We start from the raw sequence: 26,625 nt of genomic DNA on the forward strand, positions 1-26,625 counted from the left end.
TGGAAGAATGAGGCAATAATTCAGGCTCAGGGCAAACACGCTGATCTTACATTCTTTGCATTCAGGATATCGTTTTCAAAGAGAACAACAGTTGGACAAGCTTTCGTTCCTTGATTACCAACATGACTAGTGCAGTTGTGAGGTCAAAGGTCAAATGGCAGACTTCTTTGGTTTTACAGTGGTCATGTAGAAAACTGCACATCCTCGGACAGCTCTGTACACATGCAACACATTTATTTAACGCTCCTGAGAGAATAAATAAAGCTCCAGTCATGTGGAAGCCAGATTTTTGTCTATGCAATAAGGGCTCTTCATAATGGCCTGTGGAAAGTGCATTATCTAAACGCAAATGTTTACCCATGACCTAACAACAGAGTCATGTTTATTGCACGCAACAAAAGCTGACTGTGAGTGAAAACACACAGGAGATTACAAAGCCAAAGCTCACTGTGGTATGTTTATAGCCGGGTATATGGTCTTTTAGTGGTTTTGTGTCAGAGCGCAGACGAGTAAACACTCCCATGTAGCTTTTCATTCAAGGTGTGTGAGCATTGTGTGGAACGCAGGTAAGCCAATGATGGACATCTCTCAGCTGTCGTATGTGATCACATGTCTGTGAGTGAGAAAAAAAACCCGCTGATAAAACAGCTGGAGAGCAGCTCTGAGACTGTTGAAGCACACGAGAGAGGAGGCGCTGCTGGCTGCAGAACATTCTTCGAATTGATAACGCCAATGAGCTCCTTTTCCCAAACGACCGCTGCTGGACTTTTGCTGAACAAGGACAGAGGAGACGGAGATAAAAGAAGGGGAAAAGGGAGCAACATGCAACTAGTCGGCTGCTGACGGCTCACAGCGCAAGCTTTCAGGAGCAATCAGCGGAGGTCAGGGACAGGTCTGGTTGCCTGGCACTACTGGATTCTCCCTCACAAACACATGCACACATTCCCTGTGTCATCCTCTCTCATGTTTACTGTTTCCAACGGCCAACAAACACATTTTCTCGTAACTGGGGCAACTTCACAAATTCACTCCTGCACAAGTGGTGCAAATAGGGATAAAGATGAGATTCGTAATTACAATGAATTACTGAAATGATGTGGATTTAAAAATGAACTCCACTCTATTATAGATCTATTCTAACGAATGGCTTGGATATTGCTTTTCGAATTACTTATGATAATGTATGTTTCTGGAAATGTCACATTCAATACTTAGTATTTTAAATTCAGGTTGTCTGTATTAAATCTATGTGGATGCCATACAATAACAAAATCCTAGGTTGTCTAGAGATGGGAGGTTTGGTAGTTCAAGTTCTGACTTCTCCCGTTAAGGGTCAGAGAGGAACAAACCAAAACCCCCAACACTCCGTCCTGGGTAAGTTCTTGGGGTATTGATGCAAGTAAGTTTAGAAAAAATGCTCTGTGAAGGCTAAACTCTGTATTTTTGTTAAACAATCCTACAAAATGACACATTTTTGAAACCTTAAAAAAGTTTTCAGACATGACCTCCAGGTAATTGGCTGCAGAGTTTACCCACAGTTTTCCTTTTACACATGCACAACACAGCGGGAGGACGAGGGCAGTGAAAGAGATACTTTGGAAAAAAAGCTTTGTCCTCAGTTTTTGGGGGGGCCGTCATGTTGTCCATCCTTATACACAGTCAATGGTTTAAACAAAACAAAGTCTACTTTGCTCATTTGTCCACTAACACAATCCAGAAGGATCTGAATTGTTATTTCACCAGCGCCATAGGAAATCTTTTTTTTTTATTTCTTTGTGTGACGCATGTTCCTAAAGCTGGAATAGACGCGAAATGCAACAAACATGTGAGTCTATTTCTGGGAGGCAAAACAACATGGCGAGCGTGGAGCTGGGCTCTATTAAGCATCCAAGGGCGTAACATAATTCCACGCAACATTAAACGGTGAAACAAGACACAGATCGCCCATGGATGTAAGTGGTGCCTGAATTATGAGGGGGGCTGGAAATAAGGGAGGAGGAGAGGGAGGAAAGATTGGGAGGTGTGGGGGGGGCAGCAGGATAATAAAGATGATGTAGATACGAGAAATGGATAGAGGGGAAATGGAGGGGGGGATTATGGAGTGCAAGAAAGAGAGGGCAGAGTTGAAAGTTAGTCCATTCTGCTTTCTGTCTGTTACTAGTAGGTTTAAAGCTCAAACAACCTTCTCTCTCTCTCGCTCTCTTTCTCGCTCTCTCTCTCTGTCTGTTTACAATTACTGTGCCGCGAATGAATCTTCCACGAATGACCGCTCAACTGGCAGCCCTGACTAGTCAGGAACAAGGGAGCTATTAGTGGAGGAACTGAGGAAGGAAGGAAGAGGGGAAAGCCAAAGGGAAGGCAGTCCAGCTCAGAGGCCCACAGAGGGGGAGGAGGGGAGGGGAATGAAAGGAGGGAGGGAGCAAGGGGGGACGGCTCAGATGAAAAGGGAAGGAGAGAAGTGCAGAGGGATCAGTGGCGGGCGAGCGAGAAGGAGGGATCAGCCACATCTCCCCAAGGCGATCTGCTCATCACAGGCAAAGATCCGAGAGGAGGAGAAGGAGGAGGTGGAGGAGAACGTAGCATCCTCACATCCCGACCCCCCCCCCCCCCCCCCCCGGCCAGCAAGAAGAGGAGATGAAAGAGATTAGTTCTGGGGTCTGGCCTGGTGGACAGTGGACCAGGCAACCTCCTGAAATCCTTTCATTTCTCAGGCTACAGGATTTAGGAGTGGACCTCCTGGTGCCCTTTGACTCGAGATATACATGAGAGTATTATGTGGGTGTGACACCCCCTCCACCCCCCATCTGACCCAAGTCAAGGTTTTTTCAGGCATGAGAGCGTTTCTGGGGACTTCCTGAAAGCCGTAAATTACTTTGACTTCAGAGATGACAAGTGGGAAAAAAAAAAGAAGCTCTGGTTTTCTGCAACCCACCAGGGCTCGACATTAAGACTTCTTGTCTGCTTACTGGGGACAAGTGGATTTAAAGAAGACTCATTAATGTTCAGAATACAGACTTAAAGTACAAATGTTCCCCTGATATGTATACATGAGTATGATACCTCAGAATGCTTTGATTGACCAAGTATTCTTCCTGTATCACATTTTACCTCAGGTCTCGTTCCTTCAGGGTCCGCAGCTCAGCCAAGTCAGCAGAGCAACTCACTGTAAACTTTGCTGTACGAAAATGATAATGTTACTTCAGCACAAACCCGGAGAATCACTGAATCGGTCTCAGGCGGACAAGTGACTTGTGTGTCTGGAAAAGTAAAAGGTTGAAGTCACACACACACGAACGCCCAGAGGTGCCGTCCCAGTCCCACGAACCAGTCGCCTTTCACACGGTCATTCATCAAACGGAGGCTGAGAAAGAGGAAATGAAATGACACTGCGTCGTCATCCTCTTTCCAAAGCATCTGCCAAGTCCCAGCAGCAGGGCCACAAGGCCTCAAAGACCTCGGACATGTTTCTGTCTTACTTTATTGTTCTGTCTTCACCTGACCTCATGGGCCTTTATCAAAGCTTTCCCCTTTAAAATCACCAACACATTTCAAACTGTCAAAGGAGACAGGCCGGCACCGTCTGTCAGCAGATGAAATTATACCTTTATGTTTTAGAGGTCTGAAACAAGAGATCCTTACGTAAACCTGGGTACTTCCATTTAAATATCAAAATGTCTTTCTGTCGCAGGGTTAGATAAACAATAACCGTTTTAACAAGTGAGGACAAGAAGAAGAATACTTTCAGCCTCTCAAATGTCAAGATATGCTGCTTCCTAAAGTTTCATATCATTGCTTGAAAGGAAATTAATTATTTTAAGCGTCAGCAAGCACTTTGTGGATTCTGCTTTGGGGATATTTTGGGTAAACACGTTTTATTTCACTATACCGCAAAGAATTAACTGGAAACATTTTGAAAAGATTAGTGGATAACCGTTCTCTGCTGCCCTGACGATAATCTACAACGAGAAACATCTTATAGCGTCCAAAGGAATCTACTTAACCACATGCTTAACCAAAGCTGATATATATACACGTATAGCTCCGGTACATGGAAACTCAACTCCTGCTCTGTCTGACAGGCAAATGGTCCTCGCTGAGGGCCCGGTGGGATTGATTTCATTTCAGCTACAATGGGAAACTTAAATCTTGATGAGGACGACTGAAGCCGGCAGAGGATATACATTGGGATACCGTTACTCCCCCGGCCTGACCAGAGCGCCTCTGGAATTACTGCAGAAAATAATAGCCCATTTGTTAAGCCATTGTCCAAACACAGCACCGGACCTTGTTGAGGTGGAGAGACGCACTCTAGCTCCTTCTGCAACAGAAACCGAACCCCTTCCTCCTCCAACACCCATTTCAAATCCCCCCATAACTTACACCTTATCCACTTGTAAGAAGATCGTAATGTGGTGCTGGGATCCCCAGAGCAGAGAGCCAGGCACAGGGGGCTTCAGCAGGGGATATTTGGAACATACAATGGGAGTATTATTTGTTGCCCACCCCCCAGAGCTGGCCCCCTACCAGCTTCTATTCTGAATGTGGATCTGACTGTATCCTGATGGTGGCAAATGATGACTCCTTCCTACTCCCTGGTTTTTTTACACAGTAAGACAAAGCAGGCTGGTTAATGTGCTTTCAAGTGGCGGAGAGATTAACTGGCCACATTAACTGTTTGGTCATGTAGTTAGGTCATTTTCTCTGTATTTTGAATGTGCTTCAGAATCGTTGTGGCAGATAATCGGCACAGAGTGACCTCCAGTCGGGAAAGCACCCACGACAGTCGGAAGGGGAAAATAAGGTCTAATAGTTTGATTGAGATTTACTGGATTTAAATGTGCAAGTTAGTTTTAGATTTTTTGGGAATTTGAGATAACTTTGCGCTTACTGAGCTCATTAGAAATGAAACAAATATGACTTCTTTTCACGTTGAACCTTGATAGACACGGCACAGAAGAATGGAGACAAACAGAGGATAAAAGAAAAGCAGAAAAAGTGACAATAAAGACGGACACACGTAAGAAGAGCAGAATATACTGGCTCTCCAGCTCTATTGCAGGAGGGGGTTAGCTGCAGCATTTATGAGAATAAACGAGATTTCCTGAACTGAGAGCATTCCAAGGGCGCCGGTGGTCTCGGCTTGCCAAGAGGCAAGACGACACATGCTGGAGATGTCTGCCAGGTAGCAGAGCACAAAGAGCCCTCATTTCCTCCCTATCCCTCCCTCCCTCCCTCACCCCCTTCCTCCCCCAACACACACACACACACACACACCTCCACCATCATCTTGTCTTTCTCTCTTGATCACCAAAACACAGGAGCAGCTGACAGAAGTCTGTTGATTTGTAAATGACAAGTTATACTTCTTCCAGTCACCTCAACATAAAGGGCATTTTGTCAAGTAATGGAAGAAAACTTCTGAAAATACACACACACACACTCGCTGGACTATGGTAACAGGTTTTTCCTTTTCTTTTGCTTCTATTCTTTATAGCGTCTGTGTGGATTGATGCATTTCAACTGTTTTAGAACTACTTTTTAACAGTACATCATAAATTACATCGGAAAAAGAATGTATCATGTTATAGAAAGTTTTTGCTCCAACTCTCTTCCACCAAGTTAAATCTTTTTACGGCTATTGAGGTTTTTTTTTTTGGCGTCTGGTCGGATTGGAGGCTTTTTTGCGGTGAATTCTTGGATGCACACATGTGTAAGCTGATACTAATACAGCCCTTGAAGTTTGATACTTGCCTGGGGATCCTGCTCCCCCCAATGCTCACAAACACATACACACACATGCACGCAGCTTCCCAGAGCTCATGCATCCCTAGGTGGTATCCCGTTACGTGCTCGAAGAGACACACACATACACACACACACACTTTTTGTTTTCTTTTGCCACTGTAGCTTCACTAAGCCACAAGCCAAAACTCTCACTCTGCCTTCTCATTACTGCATCTTAGAAATATAACCAGGGCAGGAAATACTTTGAATACTCTCAAAACAGGAACCCTGTTCAACCAAAGAGAAAGACACAGAAACTAGCTGGTGGTTGATATTGAAAACTGAATTTAGAGCAGTGTGCTCTGGATGTTGGGTTAAATTCAGCGAGACGACAGCGTTTAAGTGCAGAAACACGGTGTGGGTAGTATCGACGGCTCAGCTCAGCTCCAGCAGGACACCCTGTCCTGTGGCAGCAGGGCCCTATTCAGAACTGTGCAGTCAGGAAAAAACAGTGAATGCGCTCTAATCCTTTAAGACAGCACCAATAGAGATTCCATCATGCTTGGCTCGTCACGAGAGGAAAGCAAAGCTTGGGAGATGATAACGTCGGTCCAACACAAAATAAAATATGGCCTGTTTTGACTGGCTGGCTTATAGCTGCTCTTTTAGCTATGGATTGTTTCCTGTCGAGCGGAGGCACGGCTCAGGTGGAGGTTTCTGCCAAAGAAAAGACAAAACAAAAGGTATTCACGGAGCGAAAAGCTGAGGATCCTACGATGCCCTCTTGTGAGGCCACAAAACAAAGAGTGAAATGTTTTGAGTGTTGAAGAGAGGAATTCATCATAATGTACAGTCTTACTGGAAGAATGATTTAAGAGGCATTCATGTGAGTAACAAACAGAAACACAACACATATTAGATGTGTCCTATGGGGTAAGCGTGAGGGTTTTTTGATTTCCTCTGCCAAAAAAGTAATGTTTTCACCCCCGTCCGTTTGTTTATTTGTTTGCCTCTTTTATTTTCAGCAGGATTACGCAAAACCTCCAGAACAGATTTCCATTAAACTTGGTGGAAGGATGGGACACAAGCCAAGAAAACAACTCATTAAATTTTGGAACAAATCCGAACAAAGGGGCAGATCCAGAGATTTGTATTGTTACTTTGCTAACCGGCAGAAAAGTCATTTGAAACAGCAGAGAAACCTGAATTCATGTGACGTGATCAGAAGCTATTCAATGAAGCTCCAGGTATCACTGTTTCCAAAGTCAAGAATGAACTCTGAAATTCAAGATTAATTATATTCATTATTTATCAAGAACAATTATAAAAACATGTGTCAATGTCAGCTTCTCAAATGTGAGCTGTGTTTAAATATCTTCATTTTTTCTGTGAATGCACAAATACTTTGGACTCTGGGACGATCAAAAGGTTAATCGACCTCAAAGACAGTCGTTACCGCATTAAACATCATGATGAGTTCCCGGCGAGATCCCAGGGGCATCAAAGTCAATTTAATTTCCTTTAAAGTGATTAATAACGTATTTGACACTTTCTCAGCAGTCGTGAGGTGGGAAACCCCACCTCTCTGGTTCACCAGGCAGGTGATAACAAAAGCATAAATCATTTGCAAAACACTGCTGATTAAGATCTGGAATACCAGCATGCAAGCATACATGAATGGAAACCCACAAACACACACACACACACACACACACACATATAGAAGCACTGATGTGAGCTGTGAATGCAAAAGAGAGAGAAGGAGACGGAGGAGAGAAAAAAAAGAAAATCAAAGCTACTCTTAGCTTATGCCTGAATATTTACCGAGTGGCCCACTAATTACAGTCTGGAGGAATTCAACTGTGATTACAATTAGCAACGTCCAGACTGGCTAGAAAAACACTGGCAGATGTTCAGACCACTTTAACCGGCCTGATGTTGGGTTTTACTCCCGATGACTCCTGTTAAAAGCCCAGTAAGCCAACAAGGGACTGCATGAATTAATTCACCTTCACTGCAGTTGTGTGTCTGAAATTCAAAATGTAAAGTGGAAGTAGCAGTTCTGATCCATTTAGCTGAAATAAATGTGGAGGTTTTGTGGGTCTGCGGAAACGAGCGCAGCCTACACTTATGGATGGTGACCGTAAAATAGTCACATGCAGCACGGTCACAGCGCTACTTTGTGTTACTGGAAGTACGCTAGCGCACAAGACCACAAGACTGTGAAGGCTCATAAAATACCTCACGAGGCCTCGTGCTTTATCCTCATGTTTCAGTGACATATACATCATGCCGCAGAGCCGTGTTTCACTGACTGACAGAAATAGTGCACAGAACGAGCGAGTTACTGCTAAATTTAGAGAGACGGCATGAAAACGCGGAGCCGCTGTACGGTGCACGCAGCACGAAGTACCATAATCCAGCGGTGATAAAATAATACAGCGTGTATGGTTCGTTCAGACGAAAGTCAGATTTTCAGGCTGTTTTTATGTGGTAGGAATTTATTTAGTGTGACATGTTTTCTGTTCTTGCCAACCACAAAAAATGGCTGCATGTGATGTTAAGCCATCACTTTTCTTTTATCACAATTACAAACCTGGGCTCAGTGAGAACTGAAGACCAGATGTTTCTCACTCTGTCCAGGAAGAGAGGCGGATTCGTGAAGTTGTTTAAAAATAAGGCTTTGTATATATTCTGGTAGATTTCTAATTTATCAGAATTTAATATAATTGTCAAAAGAACTGACCCATGTCAAGTTTGGCACCATCTCCTGTTCAGAAGCCACACTACAGCTGCTTTTCAGAGGGAAGAGCGTGTGAGCAGGAGGAGAAACACTAAAACACCAGATAATAGAGATGTTCAGATCTGGTGGTTTCACAGTTGGAGGATGAGAGAAAACTAAATTAATACCGACTCTTGTTTAGATCCTCAAATTAATGCTGAGACACATATTCAGATATGTTTCATGGTTTTTAATATAGTTTTCAGGGGTTTCTGGTAAAATACGTATTATCAGGAAGGAAAGCGTTACAACCAAGTTATTTGTTGGGACTCTTCCAGCATCATGGTAACCTGCGGAGCTGTTTAGTGACTCCAACTGCATCCTGGCACAATTTCACCCACAACAAAGTGAATGAAACGGAGATAAGAATCTGTTAAGTGGGTGGGCCACTCTGCTCAGACCTGTCGGAACACGATCCGTCGATACAGTGACAGATTAACAATATTTATATTTACAAAAGAAAAATTTGAAAAGCACTTGAGCGCAGAGAAAGATGGTATCTCGTGTTCTCTCGTGATGATTGGTGAAATCCCAAGTGAAATTGTTTGTAACTTCTGGGGAAACTTTGGAAAAGTGTGGACGGTGGATCAGGGGCTTTATAGACATGCGCTGAAGTGCGGACAGTTTCCTGAAATGTACTGGAGGGGCTGTTTGTGTTGTTCTCAAAATTGAAGATTTGCTGCTTTAGTCTGTGTCGTCCTTATTTTTGGGATTTGAAGTGATTGAAAGATTTCTCTCTGGCTCTAAGAAGAACTGTAGAGATTCTGTGGCACCGTCCAGTCGCATCTTTTTCTTATACATCTCAAATGTTATATAAAACATATCAAGTGTAAAAGCTGAGTAAATAAACCTTGTTACCTGCTTAGTTACCGTCATCTCCTCATGCAGAATGACGCCAAGTTAATTATAAAGTCTCTCACAGATATTTAGTCTTTTCTATCAACTCTGACTCTATTGCCTGTGTTTTGTTTTGGACCCTTGATCTAATAAGAGCCCAGTTGGCAACTTCTGATCCCAAACAAAGACCCATCTGCTTCTTATTTTCTCAACTGTAAGTAGCCCAGCCTCCTGATAGCATGAATGAACCTTAGTAAATGAATAGATCATTCAGTGGAACGACAAACCAGCACTATCCTTACTGAGGAATGAGCCACCGAGGGATTCGCAATAACAAACTGGAAAAGGGAAAATATGTGGTTTTAGACAAACTTAAAAAAAAAAGGTTAAAATGAACGTCTTGTTTGTGTTTGTGTGGACAAACAGACGGACAGCTGCTCGACAAACACAGCGACAGGGGGCACTTCCTACTGAACAGGCTGGATAAATATATTCCTGGTGGTGCTAATCAATCACCACAGCCAGGTCATGGTGGGTCAGAGGTGGGCCTGGGTGATTGGTGCAATACAAAGGAAAGAGGAAGTGTAAAAAGTTTTTTTTCTAAAGTGTAGGGGCTCAGTAGGAGGTGGGGGTGGGGGTGGGGTTTTTCGGTGACGTGTCATCCTGCAGAGGGAACGGGCTCCACTACTTACATGACATCAGTTGCATCACTTTATACAATTAAATCTATGATATTTGTAACGGACGTTGTGCAGAGCTTGAAAGGGACATTATGTGTGTATTTGTACGTGTCACACACAGAAACTGATTATTCCTCATGTGCACCACATTAATCACTCGTGATACAAAAGGTGTTAGGAAGTACTTCAGGTGTGAAAACTTTGCGTTTGTTATCTTTTGCTGTACATTTGTTCAGATACGATTCAGCTGCATTAGTCACGTTGCGTCCGTACAATGTTGCTCGTGTTTGTCAATGATTCAAACACGAGAGGGAGTTTGAGGAGTTCGCACACAGTTTTATATCATTTCTAGAAGGTAATTAAATAAAAACATTTTATGACATTAATACTTTATGGAAAAGCTTTTCCCAACTCAAACTCAACCCTGTGACTTGGAGAAACAACTTGTCCCGTCGCAGTGGATGAAAGATGGACAACAGACCTGCTCCTTTCAAACTAAAGTAAACGCCACTCTCTCCCCCAGCTCTCTCCCCCACCTCTCTCTCCGTCAATCAAGCAGCTGAGGCCCCTGGAAGCCTCCTCTGCTCCATCAGGAGCTGACAATTACTTCATTGACACCCAAGCGTCCCATTAATCTTCATTTGTCCCATCATATCCTGCTATTGGAATGGAAATGGACGCCAATCTCCGGTGTGAACTGACAGTGTTGGCGGTGGCGAAGGGGGCGGAGGAGGCGGGTATGGGTGCCAAAACAGTGAGGCGCGGGGTGGGTGGGGGGGGCTATGTCCATTTGGCGGTTTGCAATCTCAATGCATGAGGCTCACACACACACACACACACACAGTTGGGCGTGTGGGCAGAACGAGGTAATCTGATTTCTCAGCTGCCCGGGAGACCACTTCCTGAGAGGGGGGCCAGCTTGTGGAAGGATGCCTGGGGTTTCCCATCTGTCCACCCAGGGGCGCGACTCCCAACCTACTGTTAATAGCATTAGTTTGTCTTCTAATGCGTCTTTTAGCCTCTCAGATATTCAAACACACAACACACACACATATGCAAACACACACTCCGGCTGTGTCTTAGCTGCCATGCCTCTAATGGAGTTTGAAATGAAACGCCAACCAGTTGCAGAGGTGGAGGAAGTTGCTGTCACTTCGCCACCACAGCGATGGATCAATTCTCCACAAGTGGGCTGGAAATGGGGTGGGGGGGTTGGAGGTTTCGGAGGAGAGGGGGGGTTACCCAAAATTAGTATGTGGAGGATTTCTCCAAGGAGCATCTCATACGTGCGGATGGATTTGCGGTGAGCAGTTACCAGTTTACATAAAACAGACGTGCCGACTATTTCATGGTCTCTACTCAGTGGAGATACATGATCATTATGTCTGAAAACAAAATGTAGAAAAGGGGTAAAAAAAAAAAATGATGCCGATGGACTCGATGAAAGCGGAGCGGTTTGGCAAACATATAAAGATGAATACGTAAGGAAAATATGTAACATCAGCAACAGGAAAGCATCAAATCATCAACTTTAACTCTTGTCAGCAATCACTTCATACGTTTGTCATTTCTGGAAGATAAATAAGCCATTTTGGAATGAAACACTTCCTTACAGTTGGTATTTTTAACCTGAGTGAAGGAGGAGACTCAACAACAAGACAAAAGTGGAAGACAGAGACAGACGGCTGCCTGAGCAGGAGCTTAAGGAGCGCCGCGACATCCTCCTTTCCTGAGTCCCCTTCTGACAAGGCACAGACTCCGTCTTTGATCAGCACTCAGGAAATTTCATTAGAACGGAGATGGGAGGATAAGAGACCAAAGAAAGCTTTTGTGGATGGGAAGAGGAAGAGTGGAAGATAAAAGGGTAGGAAAATAGAAAATGGACGGGCGCAGAGGAAGAAAGAGACTGATCCCCCTTTTCTCAAGTTGTCATGGAGGCGGCGAAGAAAGAAAGAGGAGCCAGATGTTTTCCTCCCACCTATAGTTGGTTTTAAATGGGCCGAGTCAGAACGGACACTATGACTCAGTTAGAGTGCATCGGTGCAACTCTACGCTGAATCATAGAGTTCGTATCACTGATCGTTGATAAAGGGAGAGATTTCTTTTGGCATTTTCACCAATTTCCCAGAGTTCATGGATCCTGATAGAAAAACATGGGACACATATAGATGGACAGAAATGTAAATGGTGGAATAAGAGAGTTGTTAATGTTTGAGTTAAGTTGGGTATTTAGTCCAAAAACGGACGCACCGATTCAAATCCAATGCTAGTTTAGAGATTGTGAAGGTAGTTGAAGATCAATAGTCTCATTCCAGTCAAAGCACGATGGATTCGCTGGATTAATCCGCCCTAATTTACCGTAGCTGGATTTCTGGATAAGAAGCAAACAGAGGTATTCTCCTGGGTGATTTCATCCATGCTTCCGTTTATCCTCTCAGGGGGTCATGGGGGGTTGGGACCAGATAATCCCAGCTGGCATTAAGTGAGAGGCGGGGTACAGCCTGGACACGTCGCCAGCCAATCGCAGCTCCAATATAGAGACAAACAACCATTCACACTCAGATTCACACCTGCGGAGATTTTAACGTCTCAAAGTGACTTATCTGTTGTCTTTGGACTTTGGGAGGAAACCAAAGAACCCGGAGAAACTCATGCAGACATGAGAACATGCAAACTCCACACAGAAAGGCCTAAACTGGGACTAGGACTCAAGCTAATGACCCTGCTGCTGTGAGGGGACGATGCAAACCACAGCACCCACCTCCAAAAGTGGGGGTTTTCATTAAGAACCACATATTTGAGGAGAAAGGACCCGAAGATGTTCAGCCAATCACACTGGAATGACTGAGGACAAGATCCAGCGTAGACTAAATCACTCCAGGCCTGATTCGTCAAATTCAGCCGCCCTAAAACAACACAGTGACATCCTCCAAACAGCCAGGAGAGAGTCGAGGAAGACAGACCGGAGCGAGCGACCTTTAACCTTATCAATCACCTACAACAGAGGCAGGGAGGGAGAGGAGGCGACAAGGGACACACACACATCATCTCCCTCACCTTATCAATTACAGACCAAAGAGGAGGAAGGAGACATAAAGACAGAGAGCCGGCGTCTGTTTACCTTATCGATCATGTCGGGCCGGTTGGTGGCGGCCAGCACAGTGACGTCTCGGAGCTGCTCGATGCCGTCCATCTCTGTCAGGAGCTGAGCCAGGACCCGGTCGCCGACACCGCCGGAGCCCGAGGAGCTGAAGAGGTGGATGAGAGCACAAGATTGATGAGAGGACGAGGATGGAAAAATACAGTGATGAGATTGATGAGTGGAAGGGAAGATTGAAATTAAGGGTGGATGACGGAGAGACGGAGAAAGGGACATATGTATATTAGTCAGGAAGTGGGGAAAAGACAATGCTCCTTAAAAACAATGAATATAATGTGGGGAAGTGATGATGGAAATGAAACCATGATGGATGAGTCCAATACAACCAAGGCCTTAAACTGATATTTGAAGTTTTAATTCCTCAGACACTTTTTTGTAACCCTCTATCTGACGCTCTGTGAGCAGCTTCTGTCAGTTTTTACTCTTTGGCAGTAAAATCGATGTCTTCCGGTCCGATGACGTCCCTCTCAAATAAATCTGTGTTTCTTTAGAATCACCATGATCAGATTTGTGTGTTTTGTTTGGAAAAATTAGTTCACATCTCACACGATGTTAAAAATGATTTTGAGTTCAGTGTCGCAGTGTCAGGCGTCGATTTCATCTTCTTCGGTCTTCGTTATTGAAATGAGGTGAATCTCTTTTAGCCCTGAGTCTAGTGGCCAATATGATCTCTGTGACAAATTGGTTTGAAACCTGGAGTCACTTTGTAAAATGTGTTTGTCGTTACGAGGCGCTGCCAAATCAACCAGCACCAGTTTTCAGTGAATGTTATTCAAACAAGAGGAAATCAAGCTTTTGTTGACAAAGCTATCGGGTAATCCTTCTTCGACATCTTCAACATGCATTGGTTCCTTTTATTCATACTCATTATTTATATATTAATTTTTTTCAGTTTTGCTTCCCCTACATGTCAGAAACGTCATCAACATGCCCACTTGCATGCTGGGAATTTTCCTGACATTTTGCTGCTGTATTTTAAAGGGGGGAGGGGGGTCTGGAACAAGTGACTCAGGCATTTGTGTTCTCACTCCTCTTCTTCTCTCAGCTCCTCATCCCACCGTCCCTCATCTTCTTTCTCCGTCTCTCAATCTTTTCATCACTCCATCTTTCCATTCTTCTCTCCCTCTCCAATTCACCAACCCCGTCCTTCTCAATCCCTCTTCCCTCCTTTCATTTCTCTCCACTATCTCCCCTCCTCACCCAAACTTTCTCTCCCTCTACCCCCCCCGTCCTCCCCTCTTCCCCTTCATATCTCAGTGACAGAGCTCCTTTGTGTTCCTCTGCAGCCTTGTCTCTGCTAATGTCGTCTGGCACTTCCGCTGGCCCTGTCAACAGAGACTGTGTGTGTGTGTGTGTGTGTGTGTGTGTGTGTGTGTGTGTGTGTGTGTGTGTGTGTGTGAGAGAGCTGGGGAGGGTGGCTGTCTGCTCGGCGCTATGGAAAATAACCAAAGCAGGGTTGAACGGAGATGTATTTCTTAAAGGAGACAGCAGGTGATATTAAAAGAGAATATATTCCCCCATTTTCTATATTTCTTTACTTCTATATTTATATTTCTGTCTTTCATTGAAAAGTTTCAATCTCTCCGTCTCTTATAATTAGATTTTTCTTTCGAGATCCTCTGTCGAAACTTTCATCAGTTCAGAGTCAATCCTGCACAAAGCTGAAATTCTTCCTCCAATTCCAAAACTATTCTTCTTCTAAGTTATGTTTGTATCTGTCTATCCCTCCTTTCTTTCTCTTCCTGACTTCTGTCTGTCTTCCTCATTTCATTCCTCCATTTCGGACTCGTGGCAGCTCAGCTGACAGATTTACAGGTGCTTCTCATCTCCTGCCTTGAGAGCGGAAAAGAAAAAACATGCGTAATACAGCGGAGGCCGCCTGGTTGTGTCAACAGTTTTGAATTCTTGCCGGCGTGCGTGAGCCACTTCATTGATTAAACATGGCAGGAAGCGAGGACCAATAAATATCCTTTACAGATCAGCGCTAAGTGCATGTTCTTAAAACGGCGAGAGGCCTGGAGGCACAGGTCCAGCCCCACGTCCATCACAGCGAGATGACAAACGCTCATGCCGCGCTGCGTTATTAGTGAGCCCGGGCTGCAGCTGCGACGGGGTCAGAGTCGGTTGAGCATCAAGATAAGGAGGCGGTAGCTCAATCATACTGTAAAGTTCAACTGGCAGGAAACTGATTGATGACGACAAGCTGAAATACACTGGAAATGAGTCTAGACTGCGCAAAACATCAGTGTTTCAGTTTTCCCTGGATATTTAGAGAGGAGCGTGGACTGAAGGAGCAGGTTTATGTAGTGCGGCTGTGAGGAGGAAATAAGAACAGTAGAAATATGTGACGGAATAAAGATGGTTTACAAGAGGAAGTGGGACTGAGGCTACAGCCATGTTTCCACCGCAGCAACTGTGATTTGATTCTGGAAACATGATTTCATAACTTTACGCCAGCACCGTGTACTCATTACAAAAACATGTGAAGCAATCCTGATTCTTTGACAACGTGAAAAGGAGCTCAACGCTGAATATTCAACTATATTCACGATTTTCAACATTGTTTTAGAAATAAAACACTTTGTGGTGATGTTATTGTACAGTAACAGCCACAGTGACATCAGTATTTCTGACAGTAGTACTGACAATAATGGCACCAGGTCCAGTACTTGTACATTGATTTGTATTTATTTGTTTTATTTTTGCAGCTGTATAATTCTAATGCGTCCAATGTCCTTTTAGTCAACTCCCTTATCTGGTCTTACATACAGCATCAAGGTGCTTTATAGATAAAGTTTGCAATTATTAAATTACAAGATGCTGTGTACTATTTGAAGTAACTGACGAGTATGAGTGTATAAGAATGTATTTGATACTGACATTGACATACTGGTGGATCTAGGGAGAAAAGTTAGATGATAAGAAATCCAATAACTTTTGTCTTCAACTCAAACTGTTTCCCAGGTTCAGGCTCACTCCAACAAAAAAAGAAAAGTCTAAATGTGTCCCATCTCTTGTGCTTTGTGGCATTAAATCAACTGAGTGCAGGCCCACATAGAAAAGTTATAAGGACGACCCGCTGGCCTTTCTGTGCTCCCTGCTGCAACATTTAGTTTCATCGACTGGTTTACCAGGAAGCATGCTGCATATTTGGCCTTCCCCATCTGCCGTGGAAGGGCACAATGAAGTGTTTGTGCGCCTCCGATCTGTGTCCTCTATCCGCCCCCCCGTCCTCTTTCCTTTAAGCCACAGATGTTCCCGGTGCCATCCCACTAAAGCGCCTGCAGACAAGACTGTGTTCTGTGTTCGCCAGCAGTGAAAGGCCGCAAACGTCCAAGAGGACACCATGGGAACCGAGTGGCCGGCTTTGATAGTGCAGTCATGGAGACTTTTCTGGATGTTTGCTCCGTCCATTCATAAGTGAATCTTTGTGAGACATGTGGGGACAGAGGCCACGGCCGGTAAATTAAAGCAGACCACAGCGATGACTGTGTATTTGTCATCGCTGGACAATGAAAGACCACAGAGCTGAAAATAGTCAACGCTGGACAGTAGCTGTGGTGAACAGAGAACAATTTCCCAAGGAACTATGAGGGAGGAAATGCATGTTTATCATGTGGGAAGGAACTGCCCACCACATTATTTCTGTCGTCTCTTCACGTCTTTTCATTCTAATTGTAGGCTTCTTTCTGTGGCGTTAAGACAAAGAGCGTGGCGTACCTTCCTCTTTCGCTGGCAAGAGCGTCGATCTCGTCAAAGAAGACGATGGAGGGAGCGACGGCCCTCGCCTTCCGAAACACCTGCGAGCAGCGTCAGCAACAATAGACGAGAGGAAAACAGGACAAATCTTAAAATGAGCCGGTGAATCACTCTCGGCCAGAAGTGTGTGCAAACATACACAGGAAATACAGCCCTCATTAATGTCATGCATTGCATCCGTTCATTATATCAACAACTAAAAATAATCACAGCACCACAAGCTTTAGGTCTTCAGTGTGGTCACCAGGAAAGAACGTTCATTTGCGTAACTTCCGTTGACGTAGGGAGAGCAAAGAACAAACTACTGTAAACCATGTGACTCCATGAAACAGGAAAATGGAGGTAAAAACACCCACCTCTCTCACGGCTCTCTCAGACTCTCCAACATACTTGCTCAGTAGTTCTGGCCCCTGAAAGAAAAGTTTGAATGTGGTAAACGCTGAGTCTCTAATTTCACACTGTGACAACTTGAAATGTATCAGCTGGTGTCGAAAAAACGCACGATAATGTTCATGTTTCCTCGTGGACGGAAATCTACAGCCGTTATCAGAACTCACACACGAAGAACGCAGCAGGAGACTGTTCCGAACAAACGCAGATATCTTTAGATTGTGTCTTCAGCACAGACGCCGGTGACGGCAGGGCCATCTAGTTATTCTATCGGGCTAGCAGGATTATCTTGATCAAGGAATCCAAACATCGAGTCGCCATCACATCACTTATCATTAAATGTTAGAGTATATATTATTTAGACTAACATGCTTTTACTTTCTAGTATTTTTTGGCTTTATTTCGATCATCAAATTTTTGTTTTATGTTTCATAAAGATGAGGTGCAAGGGACAAAGTTATTTTCATAGCGTTAACACATTCGAAAACATCATGAAACCACTTGTGCTTCATGTTATCGTCATCAGTTAACTGTTTTTTTCCGATGTATCCGGCTTATTGAGGACAATGTCTTCCACTGCGTTATTTCACTCCTGTTTCTACTTCTTCCATCTGAACCTCTTCTTCCCTCAACTCCGTCGTCTTTCCCTCCGTCAGAAGCAGATAAACATCCACTCAACCCTCAGAAGAACTTCCTCCCGAGCAATCCACCCTTTCAACACTTCTGGGCTGACGGGGGAGACGACACTTAACTCCCAGCCCTTTTGTCTCCTGCTGCAAGTGTGGAAGTTGACTCATTAATCCCAGGTTCCTCTCTCCGCCGCAGAGTCAAAGGTTGGACATGACGGGTTTTAAGCCATTGACGTTGCAGCGATACGAGGAGCCGGTGTGTGTGTGTGTTTGCGTGCACGTGTCCATGTGCTGATGTGAGTGCGTTTCAGTGGCTGCAATGGGAGGAAACTGAAATTGACAAGATGATAATAGGGTTTTTTCACACAGAGGAAACAGGCTGAGCTTTAAAGTATCCACATTTAAATCTGGATAACATATCTATGTCAAAGCAACCGCTGCACTGGAAAAACCTGATACTGTTATTGCAGATGCTGGAGAGCAGCTTTCAGCAGGAAGAGACGGGATGTTTTTTAACCTTTTTCTACAGAGATTCCTTTCAATCAGAATTCAGCAACAGTGATAATGTCTCGGACACTAACGTGAAAAGGAAAACATCTATATCAGCTGCTGCACGTTTGTGATATACACTAACAGAAAACATGAATGCAGAAGCCACAACAACTGAAGAACAAGCACAACAATGATTTTATTCCTCAGCCCTCCCGTGGTGAACCTGCCGCTAACAAACAGACAAATCAATCAATGTAGACAAACAGTTAGTTCTCTAGTTGGCTTCTCCTTTTGTTGGTTTGTTTATTTGTTTAACAGGATTATACGAAACCGACTTAACTTAATCCACCGAATTCGGTGGAAGGATGAGGCCTGGGTTTAGGAACAACCCATCAAATTTATGTGCGGAAGCAGATCAAGGGGAAATTCAGGAATTTAAGCTAAAGGATGCATTTAAATAGTCTCGTAAACTAGATGAAATGAGTGAGGATGATAGTTTTACCTCTGAAATCTAATGGCACATGATTTGATCCCCACAATGTAGGATTTGTTATTTTGAACAAATTGTAGGATTAAGGTTTAAGATCTTGTGGGTGTCAGTGAAATCTAAAAGAAAATGAGTTTAATTAGATGAAAACCAGGAAAACTTCCTCCTAAAAAGCAACAAACAATCACACCAGCAGCTGACGACTTAATGTCCAGAGTCGAGAGCTTCTGTCGCAGCTTTCTGTCTCACACTGTGACCACTCTTCAGAAATATCCACTGATCAACAATTCAACAAGCTGATCAATCAATCTCTGTCAACCCGGCCTGGATGGGTGGTTGAGAGAGGGGGGGGGGGGGGGGGGGGGGGGGGGGGGGGGGGGGGGAGTGACGAATGAGAAGGGACAAACACGGGGTCGGAGGTCAGACAAAGAAGCTCTCTGCGGAGGAAGTTGGGCAGTCGGACCCCCTTCGAGTCATCAAGGGAAACATCTCTCAGCTCAGACACCTCGTAGTTACGGGTCACCACGGTGCACTGACATGTGACGACTCCAGTTTTTTTATCAACCCCACGTCGATGATGATTTCTTCTATGTGTGAAATGTGGTGAATATTGACGCCGAATATATTTTGGGGGGATTTTTTGAGAACCAGTATTGAGGAAAGAAAGATTTCAGATACTGATATAGAAGCTGATGTATATATTAAAAGAAATTCAGGCACCAATTCCAAAGATGTCTGACTATAAGAGAGGGAGAACAATTCAGACATAGAAAAATGATCTGTTCATTTTTTCACTGCTGAAGTTTTCTGAACCAAAATACCTGAACTTTCATGAACCTTCTTTTTTTAATGTACACGATTATTAGCAAAAAACAAACGGTAAAGCAAGTTGCACAACCGACTTGACTCTGGGATGAGACAGGAATCAACAAATCATCAACCATCAAGCTGATGGCATCACTTCTAAAAAACCTGCTCCGAACGTCTTGGCGATCACTAAACCTGCAGTAAGTCAGCTGAAGACTTGTCATTTCTCTTTTGAGTGAGTTCTTGGAGCAGCTCCATTCCCTCACTCTGTTTTTCTCACTGAGTCATACGCTGTGTTTTGCCAGATCACTCAGCCAAGAGTACGATAAGAAGAGCCACACCTGTGATACATTATTTGTTCACATTTATGTATGAAAAGGTTGGGAAACACAAAACCTTTTGCTCTTATAACCTTCTTTGATTTGAACTAATCATCCACTGATCCAAAAAAATCTAAATCTCAGGACCGAGAAAACGAACGATACCCCGCTGATGAACCGGAATAATGACTCACTTTGATCGCCAGAAAGTTGAGCCCACTTTCATTTGCTAGGGCCTTGGCGATCATGGTCTTGGAGCAGCCCGGGGGCCCGTAGAGCAGGACTCCTTTGGGTGGTTGGATGCCCATGCGGGTGAAGGCCTCGGGGTGCCTCAGGGGCCAGTCGACGGCCTGCTTCAGTTTCAGCTTCACCTCCTCCATCCCACCGACATCCGACCAGCGCACCTGGAGGAGGAGGAAGGACACTGATGATCTAATATTTCAGACAAATAAGAATCTCATAAACTTGAGCTAACACGATTGCATAGTTACGCATAATGCAGCATAAGACTTTAAAATCTAATACTTAGAGCTCAAAGTCTGTTGTTAAGCTCTTTTTCTCCACAGAAAACACAGAAGCTTCTGAAACACCTCATCAGGAGTCAGATGCCTCTGAACCATCGGGATAACATTTGCAGAGTGCACACAAAGAGGCTCGTCTGGCACGGAGCCCTGCACCAGGTTGGGTACCTATGGGCTAGGGTGGAGGTTTATTATATAATTTACTCACATAAATTCACAGTTATGGGTAAAACTTAAATACTTGTGGGCGGGCAACAAAGGTTTTTTAAGAATTGAAATGATTGTGTGGTATTTCTAACCTCTAAATCAGCTTATATAAGCTCTGTCAAATATATGTAATCAATCAAAATGCATCACACATCATATGTAATAGAAGTGGGCAAGAGTTCTAATAAATAATCACCATCAGTCTAATGTGCTGCTCCGATTCCTGTTCTTCTGAAATATCATACAACGTCTAATCTGCGGCGGCTTACACGCAAACGCATCGCCAACATTAAATGCAACAGACCAAACAAACTCTGATTGCACGCTGATGTCAGAGTTGTTCTCATGTAACCCGCCGCTTTAAGCTTTCTGACTCCCCCAGAGAAGAACGGCCGCTTCTTCCAGACTGATGACGGGGGGTCGGGGGGTCGGGTGGGCTGAACAGAGCGGAGAGGGGAAATTTAAAAGCATATTTGGGATGAGACGGAGGAACCGGGGGCTCGGGTTGAATCGGGGAGACGCTGGACGGAGTGAGCAACAACAGAGGGCTGCGGCCAATAGCTGTCTGTCTGACAGATGGAAGGAGCGAGGGAGGAGAGGGGAGAGAGAGTCCGGCAGGGGAGAACCGGAGGAGATGAAGCAGATAAGGAAGAGAAACTCATCCAAATCCCCCTCTCTCATCCTTCCTGTCTCTTTCTTCATTACCCAACCTCTGTACCCTCCCTTCCTCACTTTCCCAGCTCTAATCCCTCCATTCCTCTTTTCTTTATCCTCCTCCTCTATAACGTCACCATCCTTCTCTCCCTGCATGTCATCTTTATCTCTTCTTTTTATCTACCTTCATATCTGCTCTTTCTCCCTATCTCTCTGTTTCTTCCTCTGTCTTATCTCAGTCCTCTGCACTCTCGGACGCTCCGCACACTTGGCTGCATCTCTGATTACATTTACATGCACTCACGGAACCCGGTCAGAGGGAGACATGTAGGAGGTTGCACAATATGTTTAAACGCACTGTAGTAGTCTGGTTACTGTAAAATCTGTGTACAGATGCAGCAGGTCAATATCAGATTTCTCCTCTATTCTAACTTATTGTTTTATTACATTACTTAATTACTTTTAAGAAGAATCTCCTCCATTTTTCTGTGTACTTTCTGTTTACCTGAGTTAGTTTCATCAAGTCTAAAGAAACAAGTTTGAAAACAAAGACAAAGAAGATTCTGGGGGACGGGAAGTTTGAAAGTTAGGCATTAACGAGACATTTGTAGTTTTTACTCATCTCTGCTTGAGGCTAGCAGCTCGAGGCTACGTTAGCTGCCACCAATCATACGCAGATGAATCCTTGTCGGCTCCAGATTTTGGTGATGGATGGAATAAAAGAGAACACATCTCTGGTTCTGCCGAATCAATTTTGATCATTCTTGTTTTAAAGGATAAAGGAGTGTAAAGCTAAATTGGTGTTCACTATTCTTTCAAATGATAGTTTCAGGATTGGGGTCTCCTGCAAAGACACGCAGACTCAGGTTCAGGTGAATATGAGACTCTATGATGTTGTGGTGTGAAATAAAGGTCAAATTAAATGTGGGCTGCAGCAGGATTGAAGCCACCAGGTTACTGACAGTAGCCTCATGTGTTCACCTCGTTCCTTCTAATTACCTCATTTCTCTGTTTCTTATCCATCTCATCTAACTTTTCTTTCTTTCTTCTCTCTCCCACTTGACTCCCACACTATCATACCATCCTGCTCTCTCTCCCTTAAATACTGCTCCTGACCTCTCTTTCTGACTTCCTCCTCTCTCTCTTCACTCTCTTTCACATGCTCACTCACCCCCCCACCCCTCACCCTCCCTCCCTCGCTCCGCTCTCCGTCCAGAGGTAACACATCCCAGGCCACCGGCGCCGTCTCCGGGGTACGAAGCACCTAATGGAAACCTGGCGTCTGGCCACATACTGTAAATACCGTACAATTTATGGACAGCGCCGAGTGAGAGAGGGGAAAGGACAGATGGAGGGGAGGGGAGGGGAGGGGAGGAAGGGAGAGAAAGACGGAGGAGTGTTGCAGAGATGAGGAGATACTGCAGGTCGGAAGCAGACAAGCGAACCAGAACGCTCATTTGAGGGCCCGGAGAGGAATGAAATGAAATAAAGAGCGGAGTGAGATAAAAGCAACAGTAAAACAGGCTTATAGACGACGGAGAGATGGAGGAAACAGGTGAGCGAGGGAAGACGGGAAAAGAGATAAACGAAGAAACATGGTAAAGCACAGACCCAGAGGAGACATTGTGCCAAAGAAGATAGCGTCTGAACCACAGACTTAATTTAAAAATGGACGACAATAGAATTATATGAGATGAAGCCTAAATATCATGGACACAGGCGCTGCCCACTTGTACTTTTTGACTTTTGGAGGCAGAGTCTGGGCGGGAGCGATTAAAACCTGACTAATTACCCATCATCATCTCCCGTGCATTCAGACATGCACTGAACTCTGGACATTTTCCAGAACTTTTCCAGAGGGGATTGTGGCTGAAAACGCAAATGTCCAAACCAGTTGCTCCTGACATCTTCCAGAACTTCTCCTGCTAGCCCCCCGGTTCAATGCACAGAAACTGGACAAATGAGCCCGTGTGAGAATTCAATGGAAAAATTGAGAATGCAAATATCTCGGGGTGAAAAAGAGAAGCCATGCACGTAGAAGACAAAAGGCGAAGATGTACATGTCTACCCAGACTCCACCCCTAACCTGAATATTCCAGAAATACTCCTGTTGTTGTGAACGTGACTGACCCAGACGTTCCCCTGCTGCATTCGTCATCTGTGATATACAAACTCCAGGAAAATGTCTGGATCCAATCTTCCACACATTTATTGGAGTTCACGTCTGACAACGGCTTCTGGAAACAGGATAACAAACAATGAAGCGAGCTGAACGTGATCCTGTTTGATTCCAGTGAAGAAACTCAATCGGAGAAAACAACCTGAACAACTGATAATCTACGTGCTGATGTGTGCGTCAGGTCGACCACACTTCAGTAAACATTTCTTAGATTCGTGACATGACACCTCGTCTTTATGTGGCGAGCAGGGGTTAGACAATGCACCAGACAAATTCCTATCATTTCATGGTGTGCAATATCCGAGAGCCAAGTAAAGTCGACCCTCAGGCATAAAGGACGTAAATTAAAGAACGCTTAGAGTGACGTGCAATCCAACCCTGTTATCCGAACCAGATTTAGCGGGTTAGGGGATTTAAAGGCCTCCAGCCTCCGAGTTTAGTGACAACATCCTTCCGACCTGCCAATCATCCGAGTGCAAATCAATCACTAGCCTCTATCCACCGAGGAGCCAGATGTGCAACGCGACCCCATAAACTCTCGTCCTCCCCTGTTTCTGTTGCAGACTTCACTGAGTCATTGTGAGAAATCACAATACAGAGTCGGATTAATTGAAAGGCGCTTTTGTCACGAGCGTCTGTGGAATTAGAAGCCAATGTTTTGACTCACACCTCCGTGCTGTGTTTTTCCGCCTCCCTCCCTCCCTTCCTTTTTTGTACGAGACCCAGTTATTATCTTTTACTGTTGTTTTCTGAACTTTACAAGGGGCCTCTCAGGCTCTGGCCCTTTGATGGGGTTGAGAGGAGGGTGCGGGGGACTTCTCAGACACAAAAACTCAAGGGAGACGAGGAGTGAGTTTAAAAGGAGGAATAAATGGGCTTGTTATACAGCTGCCAAATGAAAATATTAAAGCCAGACTGCACGGTGGAAGATGATTATTTAAAAATGAAAAAAAAAAAAAAGCAATGCTGGTTAAACAAGAAAAATGTCAAAGAGAGGAAGAGTGTCTTGTCGCAAAACAAGCAAAGGATTAAGAATGAACTTTGAATTTATTTACATGTAAATACGACGTAAATCGAGAGCCGCAATGTGCAAAACTCAAATCTCTAGGTACGTGATCTGAGAATGTTTCCGAGGAACTCGAGGCGTGTATTCATCCGGCACCACTGGAAGTTTCTTATATAAAATGGATTAGAAACAAATGTTTGCACTCATGTGGATATAATCAAGTCCGGGGCTCTGCGGCCGGCCTTTCAGCTGAGCTGTGCTAGGGGGATACAAAAAAAAAAAAAAAAAAAAAATTCCAAACTCAAACTCACTCCTGTCTCTTGTTTCCAGGAACCGGCCGCAAGGACTGAACGTCTCCGGGTGAGCTCAGTGCAGAGCTCTGCAGAGAGAGAGAGAGAGAGAGAGAGAGGAGGGGAGGCGGGGCAGGCGGGTGGGGGTGAAGGGATAGGAAGGACGTTTCTTCTTCTTCTTCTCCTCCTCCTCCTCCTCTTTCTCTCTTTTTTATTTTGGTTGCTGGCAGGAGCCATCAGTGACCCGATCTGCTTTCAATTACCGGTGGAGGATGATGTTAGCCCTCTTCCTGTCCGTTATGTCTTACACATGCAAACTCCAAAACATCCTGGAGTCTCACCACTGTCCTCTCATCCCACCGAACCCCCCACCCCCCAGCCCCCCCAACCTCCCTCGCTCCGCTCGTTCTCCCTCCGTGATTCATCTCTGTTGCAGTGGAGGGTAAAATGGCCACGGGGTCGTTTCCACTCCTCCTAACCTGACCCCATCTTTTAAGTGCAGGTGATTCCGTGGTCCGAGGAGTATTTCAGGTCATTTTGCGAACGTGCGTTAGAGAGAAAAACGGGGGAAGCGTCGCTGGCGTTGATGAGCTTTTAGTGTTTCTTGTGGTGATAAGTGACGATTCTGTTTGTTTTGTGCTTTAATTAAAAAAAAAAAGGCAGCCTAATCCAAACCAGTCCGCTTCCTCCCCGAGGCCATTCAAAGTTTGAATGCAGCTGGGACACAACTAATGCTGATTACAAACATAGGATCCGATACAGATGGTGTCATTAAAGATGATGCTATAAACTCGGCAGGCATGTGCAGGGAGGGTCTCTATGATCCGTGTGCCTCCTAATGATTTTTTTCTCCCTGCATGATTTTCTCCTGAGTCGTCTACGACGTGTCACAGTTGAAATGTAACCACATGTTCTTTCTTTTCTCTTGTTTGTTCTGCAGCGGGGGACAAACTTCTAAACGCCACTAACCTTCCCAAGACGTCCATGTGTTGGTCACTTGTGGTTCAGAGCGTCGTTGCCAAGTCTTTGACCAAGTCCTCGAAAATGTCTTACGAAACACAAACTTTGATTTCTTTACATGGTCTCCTCATTAAATTCAGATGTTTTATTGGACGCTGCAGCTTTATATCATCAGTGGGTCTCTGAGGTTTTCACATCAGGAAAACTTCAAGTCTGTGTTTTTGGACCCAGCTTTCCTCAGATGTAAGATCTGCATCTTTTATTGCTCTTTGTAACGTCTTTTCTAAAAAGGTGCTGATGAACTCCTCGTACTTGGACGCTGCTCTCTGAAGATGTTTTATCGTGCTGTCTTTTCTAGAGAGGTGCTTGTAAACCTTGTCTGTTGACCAGTTGCCTTTCGCTCAGTCCTCTTGGCGAACATGCAGAAAAACTAAGGCAGGATTTAAAAACCATATCCGTCTATTCAGGGCCTGGAAAGCATCACTTTTTTTCTACATTACGTCTTTTTCTTTTGCTCCTTCAACGACTTTTCCAAGGGTCCAGTAACGACTGCAGGAAGAAACCTCACCATCATTTTGACCACAGGAATCAGGTCTACATGTATTTTACTCTGACATGTTCTGATGCAAAAAAAAAACCTCTTGGCGTCAGAGCTCAACCGATACTGCTCTTTGCGAGTGAAACATTTCCCCCGAGATGTCGTTATTAAACGCAACAGAGGCTTGATATCGTACTTTGATA

At 44.5% G+C, this 26,625-nt stretch overlaps 1 protein-coding gene across 1 annotated transcript in view; it reads right to left on the reverse strand.

Moving 5' to 3' along the window:
* The window catches only part of afg2a (AFG2 AAA ATPase homolog A), a 91,730-nt gene that overhangs the window by 48,761 nt on the left and 16,344 nt on the right, over positions 1-26,625 (reverse strand). The window contains exons 12-15 of the mRNA XM_069532098.1: positions 20,262-20,471; positions 17,299-17,352; positions 16,904-16,983; positions 13,145-13,271 (exon numbers count right to left, since the gene is read on the reverse strand). Of these exons, the coding sequence (XP_069388199.1) occupies positions 13,145-13,271; positions 16,904-16,983; positions 17,299-17,352; positions 20,262-20,471 (471 nt within the window). The remainder of the gene's footprint in view (positions 1-13,144; positions 13,272-16,903; positions 16,984-17,298; positions 17,353-20,261; positions 20,472-26,625) is intronic.

Source organism: Paralichthys olivaceus, chromosome 9 (assembly GCF_024713975.1).
Source record: "Paralichthys olivaceus isolate ysfri-2021 chromosome 9, ASM2471397v2, whole genome shotgun sequence".
NCBI classification, from domain to species: domain Eukaryota; kingdom Metazoa; phylum Chordata; class Actinopteri; order Pleuronectiformes; family Paralichthyidae; genus Paralichthys; species Paralichthys olivaceus.